We start from the raw sequence: 24,881 nt of genomic DNA, 5'->3' as shown, positions 1-24,881 counted from the left end.
GGGGGGGGAGGGGAGAGAGAGTCTGATGATGTCACTGGGGGGGGAGGGGAGAGAGAGTCTGATGATGTCACTGGGGGGGGAGGGGAGAGAGAGTCTGATGATGTCACTGGGGGGGAGGGGAGAGAGAGTCTGATGATGTCACTGGGGGGAGGGGGAGAGAGAGTCTGATGATGTCACTGGGGGAGGGGGGAGAGAGAGTCTGATGATGTCACTGGGGGGAGGGGGAGAGAGAGTCTGATGATGTCACTGGGGGGAGGGGGGAGAGAGTCTGATGTCACTGGGGGGAGGGGGGAGAGAGAGTCTGATGATGTCACTGGGGGGGGAGGGGAGAGAGAGTCTGATGATGTCATTGGGGGGGGGAGAGAGTCTGATGTCACTGGGGGGGAGAGGAGAGAGAGTCTGATGTCACTGGGGGGGGGGAGGGGAGAGAGAGTCTGATGATGTCACTGGGGGGGGGAGGGGAGAGAGAGTCTGATGATGTCACTGGGGGGGGAGGGGAGAGAGAGTCTGATGATGTCACTGGGGGGGAGGGGAGAGAGAGTCTGATGATGTCACTGGGGGGGAGGGGAGAGAGAGTCTGATGATGTCACTGGGGGGGAGGGGAGAGAGAGTCTGATGATGTCACTGGGGGGGAGGGGAGAGAGAGTCTGATGATGTCACTGGGGGGGGGAGGGGAGAGAGAGTCTGATGATGTCACTGGGGGGGGAGGGGAGAGAGAGTCTGATGATGTCACTGGGGGGGGAGGGGAGAGAGAGTCTGATGATGTCACTGGGGGGGGAGGGGAGAGAGAGTCTGATGATGTCACTGGGGGGGGAGGGGAGAGAGAGTCTGATGATGTCACTGGGGGGGAGGGGAGAGAGAGTCTGATGATGTCACTGGGGGGAGGGGGAGAGAGAGTCTGATGATGTCACTGGGGGAGGGGGGAGAGAGAGTCTGATGATGTCACTGGGGGGAGGGGGAGAGAGAGTCTGATGATGTCACTGGGGGGAGTGGGGAGAGAGAGTCTGATGATGTCACTGGGGGGAGTGGGGAGAGAGAGTCTGATGATGTCACTGGGGGGAGGGGGAGAGAGAGTCTGATGATGTCACTGGGGGGAGGGGGGAGAGTGAGTCTGATGATGTCACTGGGGGGAGGGGGGAGAGAGAGTCTGATGATGTCACTGGGGGGAGGGGGGAGAGAGAGTCTGATGATGTCACTGGGGGGAGGGGGGAGAGAGTCTGATGTCACTGGGGGGAGGGGGGAGAGAGAGTCTGATGATGTCACTGGGGGGAGGGGGAGAGAGAGTCTGATGATGTCACTGGGGGGAGGGGGGAGAGAGAGTCTGATGATGTCACTGGGGGGAGGGGGGAGAGAGTGTCTGATGATGTCACTGGGGGGAGGGGGGAGAGAGAGTCTGATGATGTCACTGGGGGGAGGGGGAGAGAGAGTCTGATGATGTCACTGGGGGGAGGGGGAGAGAGAGTCTGATGATGTCACACTAAATCATTATTATCTATGGGGATAACGGATGATGTCACTGGAGAGGTGAAGGACTCTGGAAATGTCTGTAGTGATACTTATTAATGTGTCCCCATATCCAGGATTACACAGTAGTTAAGACCACTAGTGATGGCTGTCGGGCCCCTGTGTGTGATGGATGGGGAAGACCACTGAGCCCATTCATGGGGCCCCCACCTCACCCCCTGATACATGAGAACATCAATGTACAGAAGATTCTAGAGCTCACCAAGAAGATGACGGAGCTGCTGACCGGAGAGGTGACGCTGCGGGGAATGTGGGGGACATTATACAGTAACAGGAGGGTCTGGGTGATGACTGTATATTGTGTTGTCAGGTTCCTATAAGGTGTCAGGATGTCACCGTCTATTTCTCCATGGAGGAGTGGGAGTATATAGGAGGACACCGGGATCTGTACAAGGACGCCATGATGGAGGACTACCGGCCGCTGACATCCGCTGGTAAAAGACATAAATACACATCGTCTATAATTATCTATATGTAAGGAATACATTCCATCACTTTCTGTGTTTCCGGCAGTTCCATCGAGTAAGAGGAGACCCCCAGAGAGATGTCCCCGTCCTCTTCCACCACAGGACCATCAGGTAGATGAAGATATACCCTATGAGGTGTATGGGGGCCGGGGGAGGTCTTGTCTTCAGTCTTATTCTATGTCTTCTACTTGTGTAATGAGGACGGTGGAGATGGCAGGATGACTGCTGACCAGAGACAATAGAGCAGTTGTGTCAGACTCTTCTTCACCGGGGGCCACAGCAGCATTATGGCCGCCTACAAGGGGCTGATTGTAATTGTAAGGACTGTGTTTGCCTCTATAAGAGAAGGGATGAAGCTTGTCAGTCAAATGTTTGCCTGTCTGCCAATGGTCCCTTGGGTGCAGTTCTATGCCTCTCCAGCAGGAGATCCTGGCTATATGGGATAGAAAGAAATAGTCGTTAGACAAAAAGTTTAAATTGTGCTCCCCACTGAAAAAATCCCTAGAATGGTGGGTGTCGCCCCGTAACCTTAAAAATGAGTCCAGTGGTCCCTATCCCCATATATACCGATGCTAGTCGGTGTGGTTGGGGATTGCAGGTGGCAGATAGGAAACTGCAGGGATCCTGGTGGTCTTGCGTCTGCTCATAATCCTCAAATTTTAGAGCATCTAGAGCAGTTTGCGAAACATTGATACAATCAGAAGACACAATATGTGGAAAACACATAAAATATTGTCCGAGAACATAACAGTAGCATTAGGGCGGCACCAGACACTCCCATCTTCAATGCCTATGGCGAAGGATGTTCTGAGCGGAAGACAAAGTCAAGTCCTTATCAGCCCTTCATCTAAGAGGCTCCCAGGACACCATAGCAGACTTTCTGAGCTGGAAAAGATTAGACCCAGGAGACTGATCGCTGAATTGGGAAGTATTCGATCTGCTGACGTCCCAGTGGAGTCATCCCAGATAGACCTCTTTGCATCAAAGACCAATTCAAAGTGTCGCAAGTTCTTCTCTTTAAACCCAGCGGACAATCCCCTGGCACAGGATGCACTCTTCCTGGAATGGGACATGGATTTACCGTATGCCCCTCCCCTTAAGCAGTGCAAGAAATCCAGAACTGCTGGACCAGGGTTTTCTTCATTGCCCCGGCGTGGCCAAAAAGGCCCTGGTTCTTGTTGTTGTCCTCTCTGACGATTCAGACTCCAATTCTGCTGCCTCTCAGGCAGGACCTTCTGTCCCAGGGCCCAGTGTTCTGACAGGAGATCCACTGGATGAAGCTGATGGCTTGGCTGCTGAACGGAAGAGTTTAAGAGCCCAAGGACTATCGTCCAAGGTAATAAACACTCTCTTAAAACCAAGGACTATCGTCCAAGGTAATAAACACTCTCTTAAAAAGTTGAAAGCTCTACCATCACCATATACTCTAGGGTATTGAGGAGATTGTGTAGCTGGTGCGGATCAAATAGTCCAGACCTGAGTAATCTGGACCTTACAAAAATGTTATATTTTCTACAAGAAGGCCTAGATAAGGGGCTCGGCCCTAGAACCCTTCGTACAGGTTGTGGCCCTTAAATCACTTTTTGATACCAGACTGATAGAAAATATATAGTTTATGCAGGTTTGTACAGGGAGAAGATGGGCTCAAACCCTTCGTCAGGAAACTGTTCCCTGCTGGAATCTTTCTTTGGTGTTAGACGGCCTCTGCAGGCCTCCCATAGAGCCCATACATTCATTATAGTTTAAAACCCTAACCATCAAATTAGGCTTTTTGGTAGAAATTATGACTGCCAGATGGGTTGGTGAGATATGGGCATTATCCTGTAGAGGACCCTACTTAAAGGTGCTTGACGATAGTCATGACACTGGGTCCCTCCTTTTTTCCCCAAAGTGGTGTCAACGCTCCACATAGAACATGTCAGGATTATAAAAATGACCAGGAGCAACGCTTGGACAACCTAGACATCAGATGTGCAGTGCTAACCTATTCACACGTCTTACAGACCTTTAGAAAATCGGATAATTTATTCCTATAATTTAAGGTTAAATTAGAGTAAATCGGCTTCGAAGGATAGCATCGCTAGATGGAGCAAAGCCTCAATTCAGGAGGTTGATAAAGCTAGAGGCCTGCCTCCACCGGAGGGGATAACGGCTCACTCTACAAGGGCTCTTGTCTCCTCAAGGGTGGAACGCAGTTAGGCCACTACAGAACAAACCTGTAAAGCCGCAGTGTGGTCTAGTGTCCACACATATTCTAAGCAGTATCGCTTGGCTCTCCATTCTGGTAGGGATTTGGCCTTTGGGCGGAAGGTCTTCCAGGCCGTGGCCCACCGTAATGTTACCATTATAATCTGGTATTGCCTCCATGTGTGCTGTCAGGATGGATTAATCTCACCGTTAATTCCTTTTCCATGAGTCCATCATGACAGCACATACTGACCCACCCTGGTAAACTACTCTATACTATGCATGTAACAGTACATTGTATTTCAGCAACATTAAAAGATTGGGCCACATACCCATTGTGATAATGTTGAAGCCACTGGAGCATGGTGGTAGGAGGTCGCCTCTTGAACTCTCCTCTTCCTGTCCCAACAAGGTCAAGGGGAGAACCTCCATGTGCACTGCTATGATGGACTCCTGGAAATGGATTAACAGTAATATTAATCCTAGTTTTTCCCATCCCTGTAGCCCCCATATTAATCCTAGTTTTTCCCATCCCTGTAGCCCCCATATTAATCCTAGTTTTTCCCACCCCTGTAGCCCCCATATTAATCCTAGTTTTTCCCAGCCCTGTAGCCCCCATATTAATCCTCGTTTTTCCCATCCCTGTAGCCCCCATATTAATCCTAGTTTTTCCCAGCCCTGTAGCCCCCATATTAATCCTAGTTTTTCCCATCCCTGTAGCCCCCATAATAATCCTAGTTTTTCCCATCCCTGTAGCCCCCATCTTAATCCTAGTTCCTCCCAGCCCTGTAGCCCCCATATTAATCCTAGTTTTTCCCATCCCTGTAGCCCCCATATTAATCCTAGTTTTTCCCAGCCCTGTAGCCCCCATATTAATCCTAGTTTTTCCCAGCCCTGTAGCCCTCATATTAATCCTAGTGTTTCACATCCCTGTCGCCCCCATATTAATCCTAGTTTTTTCCCATCCCTGTAGCCCTTATATTAATTCTAGTGTTTCCCATCCCTGTAGCCCTCATATTAATCCTAGTTTTTCCCATCGCTGTAGCCCTCATATTAATCCTAGTTTTTCCCATCCCCGTAGCCCCCATATTAATCCTAGTTTTTCCCATCCCTGTAGCCCTCATGTTAATCCTAGTTTTTCCCATCCCTGTAGCCCTCATGTTAATCCTAGTTTTTCACATCCCTGTAGCCCTCATGTTAATCCTAATTTTTCACATCCCTGTAGCCCTCATATTAATCCTAGTTTTTCCCACCCCTGTAGCCCCCATATTAATCCTAGTTTTTCCCATCCCTGTAGCCCCCATATTAATCCTAGTTTTTCCCATCCCTGTAGCCCCCATATTAATCCTAGTTTTTCCCATCCCTGTAGCCCTCATATTAATCCTAGTTTTTCCCATCCCTGTAGCCCTCATATTAATCCTAGTTTTCCCAGCCCTGTAGCCCCCATATTAATCCTAGTTTTTCCCATCCCTGTAGCCCTCATATTAATCCTAGTTTTTCCCACCCCTGTAGCCCCCATATTAATCCTAGTTTTCCCAGCCCTGTAGCCCCCATATTAATCCTAGTTTTTCCCATCCCTGTAGCCCCCATATTAATCCTAGTGTTTCCCATCCCTGTAGCCCTCATATTAATCCTAGTTTTTCCCATCCCCGTAGCCCCCATATTAATCCTAGTTTTTCCCAGCCCTGTAGCCCCCATATTAATCCTAGTTTTTCCCTTCCCTGTAGCCCCCATATTAATCCTAGTTTTTCCCATCCCTGTAGCCCTCATATTAATCCTAGTTTTTCCCATCCCCATAGCCCCCATATTAATCCTAGTTTTTCCCATCCCTGTAGCCCTCATGTTAATCCTAGTTTTTCCCAGCCCTGTAGCCCTCATGTTAATCCTAGTTTTTCCCAGCCCTGTAGCCCCCATATTAATCCTAGTTTTTCCCAGCCCTGTAGCCCTCATATTAATCCTAGTTTTTCCCATCCCTGTAGCCCCCATATTAATCCTAGTTTTTCCCATCCCTGTAGCCCCCATATTAATCCTAGTTTTCCCAGCCCTGTAGCCCCCATATTAATCCTAGTTTTTCCCATCCCTGTAGCCCTCATGTTAATCCTAGTATTTTCCATCCCTGTAGCCCTCATGTTAATCCTAGTATTTTCCATCCCTGTAGCCCCCATATTAATCCTAGTTTTTCCCATCCCTGTAGCCCCCATATTAATCCTAGTTTTTCCCATCCCTGTAGACCTCATATTAATCCTAGTTTTTCCCAGCCCTGTAGCCCTCATATTAATCCTAGTTTTTCCCATCCCTGTAGCCCCCATATTAATCCTAGTTTTTCCCCTCCCTGTAGCCCCCATAATAATCCTAGTTTTTCCCAGCCCTGTAGCCCTCATATTACTCCTAGTTTTTCCCATCCCTGTAGCCCCCATCATACTGGTTTTTCCCATCCCTGTAGCCCCCATATTAATCCTAGTGTTTCCCAGCCCTGTAGCCCCCATATTAATCCTAGTTTTTCCCGTCCCTGTAGCCCTCATCTGCTCTTCTGTTGTGCTCTACACGTCTCTGAATATGGCCCATGCAGATTGCAGTTACTTCCATGCAGTGCAGTCTCCCGTCTGTTTGCCAGGCATTATCTCGGTGATGAGATTTGTCCCTGCTGTGTCTTCCACTCTTCTGAGCTATCAATCCCATGGTGCATCAGCACACTATTACATGAGTAGCTATGGTTAGTACCATCTCTGTCTGCTGGTATTATTACTTTATGTATTCACCTTATTAAGCTGCAGCCCACAAGTATAGTCAGGAGGCTGAACCATCCTCCTTCATTATTACTGTGTGATAGGAACTGCTAATCAGGAGTAACTGTTAGAGGAGGCTTTGTATCCCCCTCTAAAGAGCTTGTGTGGTAGGGTCCATGCTTAGTGAGAAGTAAAGTCCAAGCCGGCATACAGAGGTGCAATAGAAAAATAACGCTTTTATTCCTCCATAGAAATAGCCACAACGTTTCGACCTGGACACGGGTCTTCTTCAAGCAGGATTATCTCTACCTCCAGGGCTTTTAAGAACTGACTTGGCAACATCCTGGTCATTCGTCTCCAGCCTACCTTCAAGGCTGGTGATGCTGCTGAAATTTTTTTATTTTTGGTACTGGGAGGATGTGGGATAAATGGGGACTAGACTAAACCATTTTGTATCTGATGGTTCCTGGGCCAAACCTAGTTACCTTTTTAGCTCTATTGATCCTACGCAGCACTGCATACAAGGCTCTTCTCTTTAGAACTTATCTAATTTATTTCTATTTTATAACTTTGGTTCCTGATGAAACTGCTATTACAACCACCAGACTATTCTCAGTTAGAATGAGCGTACTACCAGTACAGCATTAGATAATTAGCACAGAACCAGTGCTCAGATCTAGCATTTATTCAGAAAGGGGAGCTACCGTATTTTTCGTTCTATTAGACGCACCTGTCTATAGTACGCACCCCCGTTTTAGAGCGCGAAAATAGGGGAAAAAATTTGAACTCACCCAGGGACAGCAAAAAAAAGGGTAGTATAATATTAGGGGATACTGTCAGAGGAGCTATCCAACCCCAGTGCAATACCTGCATGGTGACTAGTTTCACTCCTTTGTTCAGCCCTTGAAAGGTTCTCCTTTTTTTGCTGCTTCTATTTTCTGCGGACCTGCATCCCAGACATTAGGAATCACTGTATGTCTGTAGGCTATATGGGGATCTTTCTCTACTAGCCGCTTACTTATTGCACACCCAGGTGTGCTATGGTACGATTTATGTCTTTTAGTTCTAGTCCGACTAATTTTTGGTTTTCATATTGCCCCCAATAAGTTATATTTTAATAATGGAAAGAGAATCATTACAGTGAAAATATACTGAACATGAGTCAACAGTGTGATGCAGCAGCGAAATAGGCAAATACAGTACCACAAGGCTCTGTCCTGGGCCCAGTGTTAGTCAACATTTTTATAAATGATCTGGATGAGGGAATTTAGGGAAAACTGCACAAAATTGAAGACGACACAAAGTTAGGAGAGCTAGCTAACACTAGGGAAGAGAGGGAAAGGATTCAAAAAGATCTAGACCAGCTTGAACAGTGGGCGGCGACGAACAGAATGGTATTTAAAAGGGAGAAAAGCAAAGTCCTACATTTTGGCAAGAAAAAAGCACATACAGACTGGGAGGAATTGGGCTAAGCAGCAGCACATGGGAAAGAGACTTGGGTATACTAATAGATCATAGACTGAACATGAGTCAACAGTGTGGTGCAGCAGCAAAATAGGCAAACACATTTCTGGGATGTATTAAGAGAAGCATAGAGTCTAGATCACGTGAGGTCATTATCCCCCTCTACTCTTCCTTAGTCAGACCTAATCTGGAATACTGTGTCCAGTTCTGGGCACCCCACTTTATAACAGACATAGACAAACTGGGGCAAGTTCAGAGAAGAGTTACCAAGATGGTGAGCGGTCTACAAATCATGTCCTATGAGGAAGGGTTAAAGGATCGGGGAATGTTTAGCAGAAGAGAAGGCTGGGAGGAGACTTAATAGTGGTCTACAAATATCTGAAGGGCTGTCACACTGCAGAGGGATCGGCCCTATTCTAATCTGCACAACGAAAGACTAGAAGCAATGGGATGAAGCTGAAAGGGAGGAGACAAAGACTAGATATTGGACTGTGAGAAGGATCAATGAGTGGAACAGGTTGCCACGGGAGGTAGTGAGTTCTCCTTCAATGGAAGTCTTCAGAGGCTGGACAGACCTCTGTCTGGGGGATGATTTAGTAATCTTGCACTGAACAGAGGGTTGGACCCTATGACCCCGGAGGTCCCTTTTTTTTTTACCATGGCTGAAAGTATGTAGTATCTGACTCTTTCACTGGTGCATTGTCTTCATCTCCCTGTGGAACATTGGCTGTATGTGTGTAGACTTTGAACTCTCCAACGTATGGGGGGTGGAGGGATGATAGATAAATATTGAGACTGAGTAAGAGCAAAAGTTGGCCGACTAGGTCTATTGTACCTACGATTTAGACAGGGTTCGTCCTGCCACTCTTGATTATATCCACACTTCCATGGAAGAGTGAGACACAATGGTTTAACTATCCAGACATTTGTTGGGAATCTCTCTCAGGTGAAAGTAATGGATCCAACAGATTCTTATCCGCTCTTGGTGACAACTTTAGCTTCCAAAAGGTTGAAGGGAAAACAAGGCGATCTGCTAATTCTTACCAACAGGAGGAAATGGTTGAGGAAGTAAGGGTGGCTGGGACCTTAGGAGACAGTGATCATGATATCCTTGGATGTTGGATAACGGGGAGGAAGACCTGAGAACACTCAGACCTCAAGGTTGGAAGAATGGGAAGTATTTAAAGAGACCCGGATGGATGAACACAGAACTTGCACACATGTTAAAGAGGAAGAAAAATGTTTATCAAATGGAAAGAGGGGAATATCTAAAGAAGAAGATAATGGGGTCTGCTGAAACTGTAGGGCAAGTGTCAGAAAAGCTAAAGCTGATAATGAATTGAGGCTTGCAACAGAGGCCAAAAGCAATGAAAAGGATTTTGGGGGTCAAAAGCAAAAGAAAAGTCAAAGATGCTATAGGATGCTTACAAGATGAAAATGGTAAATTGGTTAAGAATGATGTTGAGAGGGCTGAACTTTTAAATTCCTATTTTGTATCTGTTTTCTCTCAGAAAGTAGATGTAACATCAGCTGATCTTCCCTGTGCTATTGGGGGATACATGAATGCAGGACATCTATAAACAGAGAGATGGTGAGGGAACACTTAGCTAACTTACATGAATTCAAGTCTCAAGGTCCAGAGGAATTACATCCTAGGATACTGAAGGAAGCAGCGGAGGTAATTGCTGAACCACTCACCATAATCTTTAAAAATTCCTGGAAAACAGGAGAAGTCTCAGAAGATTAGAAAAGGGCAAATGTTGTCCCTATCTTCAAAAAACGGAAGAAGGTGGATGCAGTAAACTACAGCCCTGTGAGTCTGACTTCTATACCGGGAACGATCACTGACCAAATTATTAAACAGCATGTATGCAAGTACTTGGATGAGAATGGACTAATTAACCAGAGCCAGTATGGGTTTGTTAGGGAAATCCAATCGTCCGTCAATATGCTGTGAGGCTCCAAATTAGAGGTGGTTATGGCAGCCGCCGTGAGAAAGCAATGGACATAGACATCATGACCATTTCTTAAAGCAATCTACCTTTATTATAAAACCTCTTCCTCTATATAGTATTTTAAAGGAGAGTGGTCTATTGTCACTATGTGTACATTTTAGTCAATCATATGTTTTACATAGATAGCAGTTAATCATTAAGGCATTGTCTTTGCTGGACATTATTCCACTGACCTTTGATCAGTGTAACAGAAGATAAAGAAGAATGTAAGTTTTATATATATATATATATATATATATATATATATATATATATATATATATATATATATATATATATATATATATATATATAATACACACACACATACGTTTGCTAAGTACTATTGTCTATTTCTTCATGTAACAATATTATCTTGCCATGCAAACACATGAATGTACAAGCGTATATCAGAGATGTTCATAGGAGACAGAATAAAATATATATGTATATAATTTAGGCCCATAGCCTCCGAAAGTGTATATTAAAGATGTTCATAGACAGGATGAAGTGTGTGTGTGTGTGTGTGAGTATATAGTTTTATGCTCATAGCCTTCACAGGTTTGTGACAAACAAGTCACGCCAGACTAATCTAATGTCCTTCTATGAGAGAATCACTGACTGGGTTGATCAGGGAAATGCGGTGGATATAGTTTTTCTTGACCTTAGTAAAGCATTTGACAAAGTATCTCATACCAGACTTATTGTAAAAAAATAACCAAATCTGGGATTGACAAGGCAACTGTTAGGTGGATTCACAACTGGCTGAGTGATCGTACTCAGAGTGGTCATAAATGGCTGCACATCCAAGTGGAAGAATGTATCAAGTGGGGACCACAAGGCTCTGTCCTGGGCCCAGTGTTGGTCAACATTGTTATACATGATCTGGAGGAGGGAATTGTGGGAAACTGATCAAATGTGCCGATGACACAAAGCTAGGAGGGATAGCTAACACTAGGGAAGAGAGAGAGGATTCAAAAAGATCTAGAAAAGCTTGCACAGTGGGCGGTGACTAACAGAATGGTATTTAACAAGGAGAAATGCAAAGTCCTACATCTGGGCAAGAAAAATGAAGAAACCACATACAGAAAGGTAGGAATTGGGCTAAGCAGCAGCGCATGTGAGAAAGACTTGGGTATACTAATAGATCATAGACTGAACATGAGTCAACAATGTGATGCAGCAGCCAAAAAGGCAAACACAATTCTGGGATGTATTAAGAGAAGCACAGAGTCTAGATCACGTGAGGTCATTATCCCCCTCTACGCTTCCTCAGTCAGACCTCATCTGGAATACTGGGTCCAGCTCTGGGCACCCCACTTTAAAAAAGACATAGACAAACTGGAGCAAGTTCAGAGAAGAGTTACCAAGATGGTGAGCGGTCTGCAAATCATGTCCTATGAGGAACAGTTAAAGGATCTGGGAATGTTTAGCTTGCAGAAGAGAAGGCTGAGAGGAGAGATAATAGCTGTCTACAAATATCTGAAGGGCCGTCAACAGTGCAGAGGGATCAGCCCTATTCTCATCTGCACAAGGAAGGACTAGAAGCAATGGGATGAAACTGAAAGGGAGGAGATACAGATTAGATATTAGACAGTGAGGGGGATCAATGAGTGGAACAGGTTACCACGGGAGGTGATGAGTTCTCATTCAATGGAGGTGTTAAAACAAAGGCTGGACAAACATCTGTCTGGGATGATTTAGTAAATCCTGCACTGAGCAGGGGGTTGGAGCCGATGACCCCGGAGGACCCTTCCAACTCTACCATTCTAGGATTCTATGAAAAAATAAAGTTTCAATTTGCATTATTTAAATTGGAACAATTTCACAACAGTTTTAATGTGAAGATAGATTTTATATATCTTAACTTGATCTGGTCTGATGATGAATACAAATATGTGATGATCTCAACAGGTCAAGGATGGACTCCTTGCTATCAAAGTATCAATTCAGGGGAACAGCATTAGGAACTCTGGAGCCAGGCCTTCCAGTCACGCCTAAACCTCTCTTACTAAAAGCACTGGAATGCCTCAAACCAACAATTATTGTTAACTGACTTAATTATGTAAGCGATGGAGGAGATGGAACTACCATTCCAATGTTGGGCGATACTAGATCTGCAGGCGATCAGGACATGCATTATTGGAGTGCGTGGGAGTAAATCTGCGTCTAGGCTTAGAAGAGCCAGAGTAGGGTTAGGTAACATTTAAATATTGGTGAAACTTGTGACAAGTTGGAAGCCCTGGCTCCAGAGACTGGACACATATGGACAGTCCAACCACAGGTGCAGCAAGGTGCCATCTAGAGGCTCTGCACCTCCAACAGTTTTTGGAAAAACGCGGAGCCATTTTGTCTAAAGAGCAAGGGTTACTAACATCTGTACAATATTTTGTGGGAAGTGATTAATGCACTTAGAAACTGAGCCATCTGCGGAACATGCTTCATACCGCTGATTTTCTGAAATCTGGATTTTCAAGTCTTTCTCTGAATTTTTGTTAATGTTTTCCAAGGGTTTTTTTTTTGAGGGATGACTTAATATGGCATAACAAGTGGAAAATCCTTTGTTTGATCCCTGCTGAGATGATAACAATGTATCACGTTTAGATGGCACATTGATTCCCATGGGAGAGGCGAATGGATTCAGAAGATGAGTGATTTTCATATGCTTAAAAAAACCTGTTTTGGGGATATTCAATCTGTTGCATAACTCTGTGAATGTTGGAAAGCGTCTGTTCTCCCAGAGTTGGCTAATGTGGGGTAGGCCTAGGTGTTTCCAGCTGAAAAGAGGTTCTGAATGGCTATTTCTAATACGGTTATTTCTGTTTTATGGAAAGGGAAGGAAATTGGCTTTAATTTTCGAGTCCCTGTGTTCCAGACATTAATGACCACTAGAAGTGTGGCTGAGGGAAGGGAGGGTTTAGAGTTATGCCAATAACTGATGGTTTAGTCTGTAATTCTCTAGAGCTCCCCATTCCTTCACAGGGTCATTAAGCCACAAGAATCTAACTTGGTCTAATATAGTTGCTTCATAGCATTGTATAATGGAGGGAGATCCAAGGCCGCCATTCTTCCTGTGTATAAAGAGGATATCTCTTCTAACCCGAGGTTTCTTTTTCCCCCAGATGAAAGTCAGAAGAGCGGATTGGATACTTTTAAGATATGAATTGGGAGGGAAATAGAGAAGTTTTGGAAGAGATATAAAATCTTAGGCAGGATTGTCATTTTAGTGGCCGATATTCTGCCGAGCCAGGAGATTCCATACGTCAGTGTTCCCCAACTCCAGTCCTCAGAGACCACCAACAGGTCATGTTTTCAGGATTTCCTCAGTATTGCACAGGTGATGTAATTATTGTCGGGGCCTCAGGCCACAGGTGTTCTTACCATAGGATATCCTGAAAACATGACCTGTTGGGGGTCCCTGAGGACTGGAGTTGGGGACCTCTGCCGTACGTCTTAAGCTTATTGAGTTCCATCTGGATGGATATTAAGAGAGGCTTGTAATTTTGGTCAAATAATTTGGACTATGGGGAGGTTAATTTAATAACCAAGTATGGAAGGGCTTCTTCAGTCCAGACAAAAATGGACTCTTTGTGAGGGAGGAAATTAAAGATTTTTTATGCCTATATTTTGAATTAGAGATTTAGAGGTGTTAACTTTGTAGTAGGAAATCTCAGAGAATCTGTTAATCAAGGTAATTACTGCTGGCAGGGAAAAGGACGGGTTTGTTAGGGCGAGAATGGCCAATTTTATGTTCTCTAGTGCCCGCCCAGATTCCCGAAACTTCTGACGATGACCTGATGTATTCTGCAAAAGGTTCCATTAAGAGGGCAAATAACAATGGGGACATAGGGCAACCCTGTCTAGTATCATTACTGATTGAGAAGATCTGGGACATGAAACTAGAGGAATATACCCGGGCATTAGGGAAAGTGGACAAAGACCTTGTAGCAGATAAACATTTCCCCCAAAACCCAATATTTCAAGGACCGCTTTGAGATAGCACCAGCGCACCCTATCAAAAGCCTTCTCTGCGTCGAGGGATAGGAGCAGAAACTGGGTACGACCAGATTCAGCCAGCTCAACCAGATTTATGAATCTCCTGGTAGCATCCGAAGTCTGTCTGTCCTTGATAAATCCGACCTGGTCAGTTTTTGATAAGGCTTGGTAGAATATTTAGCCTTGATGCTATCATTTTAGCAAAGATTTTCAGATCAGAATAAAGAAGTGATATGGGCCTAAAATCTGCGGGGGTAGTGAGCTGTTTGCCCGATTTGGGAAGCGTGACTACAAAGGCACTCAACATCTCCGAGGGAAAGGGCCCTGTAAGAGTAGCATGATTAATATGGGGCCAGAGTGCTTGCAAACGTCTTGTAGTCATTAGATAGGCCGTCTGGTCCAGGAGACTTATTCAGTTTTAAAGAAGCAGCGGTATCTAATATTTCTAAAGTGGAAATCTCTTATTGAGAAATGTGGATTGCGATTCCGAAAGAAGAGGGAAAGAGACACTGCTTAAAAAGTTGTGAATGAGCTGCGGGTTGGGATGTGTGATGTACTCATCAGCTCTTACGTTGTAGAGTGAACTGTAATCGCGTGCGAATTCCTCTGCCACATTGCGAGGATTAATGATTTTGTCGTTACATGAGTCTAGTAGGAATGGGATTCTGCTTTGTTTCCTTCGTTTTCACTCCTTTAGCTCGGAGTTTGGAGGTCTGATTTCCCTGGCTATAATTTACGAGCTTAGATCTGCGGAGATGAAATTCATATTTATTTTGCCTGAGGTTGTAGAAGCGGAAATCTGACATTTTCAACTCTGATAAGGTTTTGTCCGAGAAGTGGTTTTTATTTAAAATCTCGTATGCAATTTTTTTAGAAGACTGCCTCTTATTACAGCTTTATGGGCACACCAGATAGATGGGACGGAGGCATGGCCTGTATCGGTTAGAGAGAGATATTCTTCCAAGTGCTTTCTGATTTCATCTGAGAATTCGAAGTCATTAAGAAGGGAGTTGTTAACCCCATCATCACTATGGAGGCCTAAGTCAAACACCTAGGTGATAGCCAAGGAAGCAGGAGCATGGTCGGACCAAGTTATAATCCCTATGTCCGAAGAGATTACTGTAACACCCGTTTGTCTAGTAGAAAGTAGTCCATTCGCGAATTAATTTTGTGGGGGTGGGAGAAGAAGGTGTGATCTCTCTCGCTGGCATTTTGATGATCCAAACGTCATAGAAGTCCTTTTGATAAATAGGATCTTGTAGCTCCTGGGCATTGGCAGCTGGTAATGAGCCGCTTTTATCTAGAGAGTTGTTGGACAATATTGAAGTCACCGCAAATAATCAAAGCCCCTTGTTTAACACTTGGGAGACCTTCTAGAACCCCGCGGATAAAAGCGGATTGTTTAATATTGGGTGACTATAGTGAGAGTCGCGTATGAGATGTTGATCGGAAAGGATAGTATAATCATCCTTCCTCATCAGCAACCACATCCAAGCATTGGCTACAGCTATTAGGACACCCCTCTCTTTATTAACCCCTTAAGGACACGGCCTATTTTGGCGTTGAGGACCGAACGATTTTTAGGATTTTAATCTCCATTTTTTATTTTTCCGTTGACGCGGCCGTATAAGGGCTTGTTTTTTGCGTGGCAAACTGTAGTTTTTGGTGGTGCCATTTTTGGGTACATAGACTATATTGCAAAACTTTTATTATTTTTTTTTATGATCGCAGGGAGAGAACGCATCAATTCTGCCATAGATTTTTTTTTTTAAAGCATTAATTATGCAGCATAAATGACACACTACATTTTTTTCTGCAGATCGCTACAATTACAACGATACCAAAATTCTTATATTTTTTTTCTTAGGTTTTTCCACTTTTCTGCAATAACCCTTTTTTGGAAAATTATTCTTTTTCTAAATCGCTGCATTCAAAGTCCTGTTACTTTTTTATTTTTCCATGTACGGAGCTCTGTGAGGGCTTATTTTTTGCAAGATGAGCTTTAATTTTTATTGGTACCATTTTGGGGAACATACGTTTTTTTTTAAATCACTTTTATTGTGTTTTTTGGGAGGCAAAATGCTAAAAATTAGCATTTTGCCTCAGTTCTTTTGCCATGCAGGATAAAAAGCGTGTTCAATTTAGTGTACATGTCTTTTACGGACACGACGATACCAAATATGTGGGATTTTTTTTATGCTAATTTAAGAAAAAGCATAAAGGTTTTTTTACATTTTTATTTTTTGTACATTAGTTTCATTTTTTTTTTTTACACTTTTTTTGTTCTTCTATGGGACTTTCACTGTAGCACCGTGAATCGCTACGATAAGGCATTGCAGGACCTATCTCCTGCAATGCCTTATCACTTATATAGCGATCCCAGGCACTGGCAGTACAGCACGCCGGTATCTGGCATTCTGTTGCCATAGCAACCAGTCAGGCTCTCTGTGATAACATCGCGAGAACCGGCTGAGAACTCTTTCTCTGCCGCGATCTACTTAGATCACGGGAGCGAAGGGGTTAACAGAGGGGGGCTCATCTCCGACATTAGTGACAGCCGGCTCCTGCTGCTGGATACCGCGAGATCTGTCATGATCTCACGCTATCCCTATGACGTAAGGGTACGTCATTTTGCAGGAAGTACCCCGCTCCCATGACATACCCCTACGTCATGGGGAGGGAAGGGGTTAATAGCGTGAGAATAAAAAATATGCAGAAAGTTTTCTTTTGGAGCCTAATTGAATCTTTTTCATTTAGGTGTGTTTCCTGGGCACTGAGAATGCCCTTTCCAAAGAAGGGACTGTTTAAAGGGACTATTATGGCAATTCAGTGATGTCATGTTTATAGCCATGAGATAAGGTGGAGTAATTTATGTTGCATCTGCCAAGCACAACAAGAGGTCCTAAGAAAGACCTAAAGTGATCAAATACCTGAAAGATGACCAAATACTCCGTAATGACCTCGGTAGAGGAACATCAACTAAAACAAAACCCCAACAAATAGCAAACTGTCCTGGTTGTATGTGAAGCGGAGTGGATGCTGTAGAGGAACACCGGGAAACCTCTGTAATGGGGGACGTGATAAAGGAGAAGGAGGTGGGATTTTCACTGTCGTTAGAGGAAAAAAGTGGGGTAGAGAAAGGGATAAGGCATGTAGGCCAAGGCACAAAATATGTTCACCTGGCTTTTGGGGTCATTCTGGAGTCCTCCGTAGTCTCTTCTTACAATTGGAATGAGTAAAGACATTTTTGTGTTCATGGAGGGATGTCTTGGTGGGATTTTAGTCCATTCTTGCTTTAGAAATGGAGGAGGTTCTTCTGGAGAGGGTTTAGTTTCTCCTTCTGGCAGGGTGAGGGACCATTTGGAGAACGATGCTTCCGCTTGTTTGGGAGAGGAAATCACATGAGAGGTCCCATTCTTGAAGATTAGAAGCTTCACAGGAAAGCCCCATTAATGCAGAATTTTTTCCTCTCTCAGGACTCTCGCAAATTTTGCGACTTCTCCTCTCCTGGCAAGTGTGGCTTGTAGGGGTTGCAGGTTGTCCCAGGCCAGACACACAAGGTGATTCTTGATGGTTGACAAAGGCAATGATAAATGGGAATCTGTCCGATCCTTTGAACTAAAGCTATGGGCTGATAGGAGCTGAAGCCCTGAATCCAGCAATGTAAGCCTTAGGCTACCTACACACGGGTGATGGCCATATCGCGACTAGAAGCTCTGCCTGATACTGTGCTCGCCAGCGTGCGTTTACCTGCGGATGCAAGGCGTCTTCAGGGTAAAGCTCCTCCCATCACTCCTGGGAAGTAGCGATCGGCAAGTGTTTTTAATGGGAAGCCTCGCATCGCACGCCATGTCTGAAACTGTGTCCTTGCAAACAATGGGCGATGCGTTTGGAGGAAAGATGGGGCATGTAGCAGATTATTTGTTTCCCGTACGGCACAGATCTCATGATGTTCTTGGCCTTGTGAAAGCGACCTTATGCTTGCTCTCCTTGGCATCCTTCTGCTGTCCTCTGCCAAAGCTGCCACTGCATGCTGCCCGCGGATTACTCGGACAGCGGGGGAATAGCGAGGAGAGTAAGTATAGGACTTGCATTGCTGCATTCAGCACTTCAGCATCTATCAGCCCATTACTTTACTCTATGGGGCTCATAGGGGCTGGCAAGGCAGTGCAGTTTTTGGCAGTGTTACGGCCACTGTGTGAACTTGCCCTTCACAGGATATGCCATGAAGGCCAACTCTAACATCCTCCCCTGTTGTCAGAGTGGGGCTCTACCTTCTTGTCTCATGCATTCCCAATTTAATGCAGATACGTTCGTGGAGACATTGATGCACACAAGCGCAGCCAACACAGCCAGCTGTAATTACTCCGGACGCGTACAATCCTGCTTTCACTTAGGGCAGACCATTTAAACCATGTACGCAGAACACAACTTGTGGGCGAAGGCTCGTGGCCCCAGAATGGTGAGCAGAAGACCATCCATGATATTACAGGCTACCTCAAAGTGATAGTTTCATCTAACTACATGCACAATACATAGTCCTGAAGACCCCTCTATCATTTCTACCTCGTGTCCTGGGGAGTCAGTGATTGGCAAAGTGCTTAAATACCTCCAAGCTCTTGTGCTTGTGTCCCATTGGATTTGAGCATGATTTCGATGCAAGAGACCCTGACCAGATTCCTTGAGCAAAACTGCCACTTCTGCATTTCCCTGGGGTGAGAACATAAGACAATTCCCTTGGACCTCTGGATGCTTCGGGGTGATTGTGTATCAGAATTGAGGACCGTTCACAGCTGCAAGACCCTCTGGGGCCACCAGAAAGCTGCTGGTTGGTCTTTGCTCTCATCATTGAGTTCAGCTTATCTCAATCAGCCTCACACTCCTATGTCTAAGACATGAATATAGCAGCACATAAAGGAATAAAGGCTCTCCCTATCCAGTAGGAGGGTCTGCCTCCTGAGGACACATGGGGCAGAGGGAGATAAAGCTGGAGGAATCTCCATGGGAACCTCCAAATAATGTCAGAGTAGTTGGAGCATAACCCACTGGGACAAAAGGCTTCCTATTGGACCTTCTAGAACAAATCAGAAGACCTTCTCAGACGTATGGTGAGGTTAAGGAAGCTCTAAATCTCATTGTAAAAATGTCAGGAAATCTAGAATTCCTTATCTAGATCTTCTCATTACTAAGGGCTCACTGGGAAGGAATTGGAAGTGAACTCCTTGCATCATGGCATTCAGAACGTAGGCGCCAAATGCCTGGGAGGACAATGCAGATAAGCTCCAAGTCATGGAGGTAGGCCATGCCGGCCTCTACCAGCATACAGAGTGACTGCTCTCTTCCGATACACAAAAGGGGAGCAAGCTGTCAATCTGCATGATGCAGGAAGGAGAAGCCAGCACGGCGCCCTCCGCGGCTCAGAGCTCCAAGCCAAAACGCATGAGCTGCTGACAGAATCCCTTTAATTGAACCCTAAAGGGCATCCACTCTGACATGACTGATGACTACTGCTGTCGGCTCAGTCCTGGTCCTCATGGTAATTAATGATCTTGTTTAGTCCTGTAAGACGTCCCACACAACTTCTCCAACCGGCTGCTGACTTTTACAATATTTGTCTCACAGCTTTTGTATCCGGATGAAGATCTGCCCAATATTAATGCTACAGAGAGGGATGTGAGGGGCGATCAGCGGTGTAAAGAGGAGATTCCTGCAGGTGAGTAATAACCACTGAATACAGCAGGGAAGGCCTGACTATTTCTCTATGTAAGAGTGGGAGTATTTAGAGGGACATAGGGATGGGTTCAAGGATGCCATGTTGAAGGACCACTAAACACTCACTTCTCTGGGTAAGAGGAGACCTCTCTTAAACATAAATTCACTCATCTATATCCACTAATTCTCTAACTTCCCGGTGTCCTACAAACATGAAATTTGGGATGATCATTCTTTATTTGGTAAATAGGAAAAGTAAAGGGGTCACAACTCGATTATTTAATGCTAAGTGCAAAACTGCTAGCACCCCTGTGTAATATTCCAAATCTAATTCTCTAACTTCCTGGTGTCATACAAACATGAGATTTGGCACAACCATTCTTTAGGTCCTAAATAGGAAAATCAAAGGGGTCACAACTCGATTATTCAATGTCACTTGCAAAAGTAAGTGCACCCCCATGTAACGTAACTTCTCCGTGTTGTACAAGCGTGAAATTTGGCGCAAGCATTCTTTAGGTCCTAACTGAGGAGCGTGGAAAGGGTGGCAATTCTGCAGAGGGACACCAATACATGCAGCCTGAGGAGAATGTAATGCTCCTATGTGTATACGTATTTTATTCCTGAATTACTCTAAAGAAACCTTGACTTCATCAAATTTTCCATGCAAACATCACGTAAACACCTGTATCAAATTAAGTTGGGCGAGGTCGGGTATATCAGCTAGTATATAAACAAAGGCATAAGCCCTGACTCACTCACTCACTACTAATTCTCTATCTTCCCAGTGTCGTACAAACATGAAATTTGTCATGACCATTCTTTAGGTCCTAAACAGGAAAATTAAAAGGGTCACTAAAACAGTATTACATTCTATGCATGAGAAACTGTGAAAATTTGCAATACATAATAGAGTTCTACCTCCCCTCCATGTGTGTATATATGGAAGAGAATCTGTCTCACCTCTATGTATATACTGAGGAGAATCTACCTTACGTGTGTGTGTGTGTGTGTGTGTGTGTGTGTGTGTGTATACTGAGGAGAATCTACATAATCTGTGTGTATATACTGAGGCAAATCTACCTCAACTGTGTAGATACTGAAGAAAATCTACCTCACCTGTGTGTGTATGTATGTGTGTGTGTATGTGTATATATATATATATATATATATATATATATATATATACACACACACACTGAGGAGAATCTACATAACCTGTGTCTATGTATACTGAAGAGAATCTACATAATCTGAGTGTATATATACTGAGCCGAATCTACATAATCTGTGAGTGTATATACTGAGGAGAATCTACCTCTACTCTGTGTATATACTGAAGAGAATCTGTCTCACCTCTATGTATATACTAAGGAGAATCTATCTGACCTCTGTATGATATACTGAGGAGAATCTACATAATCCATGTCTATATATACTGAGGAGAATCTACATAATCCGTGTGTATATATACTGAGGAGAATCTACATAATCTGTGTGTATATATACTGAGGAGAATCTACATAATCTGTGTGTATATATACTGAGGAGAATCTACATAATCTGTGTGTATATATACTGAGGAGAATCTACATAATCTGTGTGTATATATACTGAGGAGAATCTACATAATCTGTGTGTATATATACTGAGGAGAATCTACATAATCTGTGTGTATATATACTGAGGAGAATCTACATAATCTGTGTGTGTATATACTGAAAAGAATCTACATAATCTGTGTGTATATACTGAGAATCTACATAATCTGTGTGTATATATACTGAGGAGAATCTACATAATCTGTGTGTGTATATATACTGAGGAGAATCTACATAATCTGTGTGTGTATATATACTGAGGAGAATCTACATAATCTGTGTGTGTATATATACTGAGGAGAATCTACATAATCTGTGTGTGTATATATACTGAGGAGAATCTACATAATCTGTGTGTGTATATATACTGAGGAGAATCTACATAATCTGTGTGTGTATATATACTGAGGAGAATCTACATAATCTGTGTGTGTATATATACTGAGGAGAATCTACATAATCTGTGTGTGTATATATACTGAGGAGAATCTACATAATCTGTGTGTGTGTGTATATACTGAGGAGAATCTACATAATCTGTGTGTGGGTATATATACTGAGGAGAATCTACATAATCTGTGGGTGGGTATATATACTGAGGAGAGTCTACATAATCTGTGGGTGTGTATATACTGAGGAGAATCTACATAATCTGTGGGTGGGTATATATACTGAGGAGAATCTACATAATCTGTGGGTGGGTATATATACTGAGGAGAATCTACATAATCTGTGTGTGGGTATATATACTGAGGAGAATCTACATAATCTGTGGGTGGGTATATATACTGAGGAGAATCTACATAATCTGTGGGTGGGTATATATACTGAGGAGAATCTACATAATCTGTGGGTGGGTATATATACTGAGGAGAATCTACATAATCTGTGGGTGGGTATATATACTGAGGAGAATCTACATAATCTGTGGGTGGGTATATATACTGAGGAGAATCTACATAATCTGTGGGTGGGTATATATACTGAGGAGAATCTACATAATCTGTGGGTGGGTATATACACTGAGGAGAATCTACATAATCTGTGGGTGGGTATATACCGAGGAGAATCTACATAATCTGTGGGTGGGTATATACCGAGGAGAATCTACATAATCTGTGGGTGGGTATATACCGAGGAGAATCTTCATAATCTGTGTGTGTGTGGATACCGAGGAGAATCTACATAAGCTGTGTGTGTGTGGATACCGAGGAGAATCTACATAATCTGTGTGTGTGTGTGTGTGTGTGTGTGTGTGTGTGTATAAATACCGAGGAGAATCTACATCGTGTGTGTGTGTGTGTATATAAGGAAGCAGCCATAGACTGCAGGGATGAAGCCTTTAAGGCTTTAAGGGGCTGCAACCTCCAGTCTGGGGTAAATTTGAATAAAAGGGGCATTACTTTTATGGGTATAAAGTGAGGAGAGCAGGAGGGGTGGCACATTCTGCACAGGGACATCAGTACATGCAGTCTGATGCGAATCTAATACTCCTCTATATGTATACATATTTTATTCCTCGGTTCCTTTGAAGTAACCACAACTTCATAACATTTTCTGTGCAAACAGTTAAACACCGGTACCAAATTGCTTGGGGCGAAGCCGGGTATATCAGCTAGTATATATAATGTAACTCTGGTGAAGCCGGGTATATCAGCTAGTATATATAATATAACTCTGGTGAAGCCGTATATATTGGCTATTATATATGTAACTCTGGTGAAGCCAGGTATATCAGCTAGTATATATAATATAACTCTGGTGAAGCCGGGTATATCAGCTAGTATATATAATGTATTCAGTCTCTGGTTTTTCCTATAGGTGGATCCGCCGGGGTAGAGCCACCACAGAGATGTTCCAGCCATCCATATTCGCAGGGCCGTCCAGAGGGAGATGTCCTGGAGAACCAGCAGGTAGATGAAGCTGAGATTTGTCGTATCATTGGGGACACAGTAAGACCTTGGGTATAGCTTCTGCCACTAGGATACAATACCAAGTATAAAAGTGTTAACTCCTCCCACTAACTATACACCTCCTGCAAGCACGAGGCTAGCTCTGTTTTAGCTTGGTGTCTGCAGGGGGCTGTTAGTGTTGGGTCTTCAAAGAAGACATGGGAGTGGGAATATGGGGAGGCAGATCTCTTCCTGTTCTCCCTGTCCTCCCACCTGACCCAAAGAAGAAAAAGTGGCCCGATCATGCCTTAGCGCAATAGATCGCTGCCCGCCAGCCATAGTGTTCCCCGCCCTTGAGCAACTGCCATCCTCCATGTCGGCGAGTACAGTGGGGAACACTGTTGGAGACTAACGCTACACTGCAAGAGGAACATGGTTGAGGATGGATCTCTGGGGATCTTCTGGAAGAGGGAGGGGAGTATAGAGGTAAGTATGACCCTCTCTAGGTAGTCCCTATCCTCTCCCCTCTCTTATCTCCTTCCCCTTGGCGCGCTGCTGGCGGGGGGGAAAAGTCTTCCCTTGCACCCTTTTCCTTCATGTCAGGAGGCGCTGAATGGGCCTCAGTGCTTCCCTAGTGGGCTCAACTGGCATATGGGGGTCGCCACCACGCTTCCATGACCATACTTTAGGCCGCGGCTTTTGGGGCCTGCTAGGCTCTGCTCTCTATGTGGTGCTGTCCTGGGTCCCTGCAGGCCCCCAGCTGGCTTTTGGGGTCGCCGCAGCTGTGGGGATCCCGACTGAGGTGGCAGCGCTGCCGCTGCTGTGATTGCCGCTATTTAAGCCGTTACTATAGGTCGCAGCTTTTCAGGCCTGGTAGGCCCTGCTCTGCCCTCCACCTGGGTGACGTTGTCGGGGGTCCCGGTGGGCACTCAGCTGTCTTTGTGGGCCCCGCGGGCCTGCTAGACTCCACTCTACTTTGTGTAGGGGGTTCCCCATGGGCAGCAGTGGCTCACGCAGGGCTGCGTCAAACATCTGATCAGCAAGGCTAGAAATTTATGTCCCAGCTTTTCAGGCCTACGTGCTTGTGGTGTTGTTTGCGGCGACGGTAGCTGCATGGCCGCGACCACCACAAGGCTAGGTAAACGTTGCGGTAATGTCTTTGGTCACTGCTCCGTAGCAGGTAGCACTAATGGAGCCCCAGCCTTGGGCCTACGCAGTGGAGGCCTGCTGTCCACTCCTCACCCCACCCCCAAAGGCTATTGGGCTCTAATGCTAAGCGCCATAGTCCTGCCTTTTTCCTGCCTGATCGACCTCAGCGTGA

At 44.7% G+C, this 24,881-nt stretch overlaps 1 protein-coding gene across 6 annotated transcripts in view; it reads left to right on the top strand.

The window, feature by feature from the left end:
- The window catches only part of LOC136627266 (zinc finger protein 182-like), a 92,929-nt gene that overhangs the window by 47,049 nt on the left and 20,999 nt on the right, over positions 1-24,881 (top strand). For 4 of the 6 annotated variants that reach the window (XM_066602230.1, XM_066602231.1, XM_066602232.1 and 1 more), the window contains 5 exons: positions 1,581-1,757; positions 1,835-1,958; positions 2,038-2,102; positions 19,981-20,071; positions 23,490-23,581. In XM_066602230.1, the coding sequence (XP_066458327.1) occupies positions 1,581-1,757; positions 1,835-1,958; positions 2,038-2,102; positions 19,981-20,071; positions 23,490-23,581 (549 nt within the window). The remainder of the gene's footprint in view (positions 1-1,580; positions 1,758-1,834; positions 1,959-2,037; positions 2,103-19,980; positions 20,072-23,489; positions 23,582-24,881) is intronic. The other 2 variants (XM_066602234.1, XM_066602235.1) reach the window with 2 other exon arrangements.

The sequence above is a fragment of the Eleutherodactylus coqui genome, chromosome 5 (assembly GCF_035609145.1).
Source record: "Eleutherodactylus coqui strain aEleCoq1 chromosome 5, aEleCoq1.hap1, whole genome shotgun sequence".
In the NCBI taxonomy this organism is placed as follows: Eukaryota; Metazoa; Chordata; class Amphibia; order Anura; family Eleutherodactylidae; genus Eleutherodactylus; species Eleutherodactylus coqui.
This window is presented reverse-complemented; position numbering and strand designations above follow the sequence as displayed.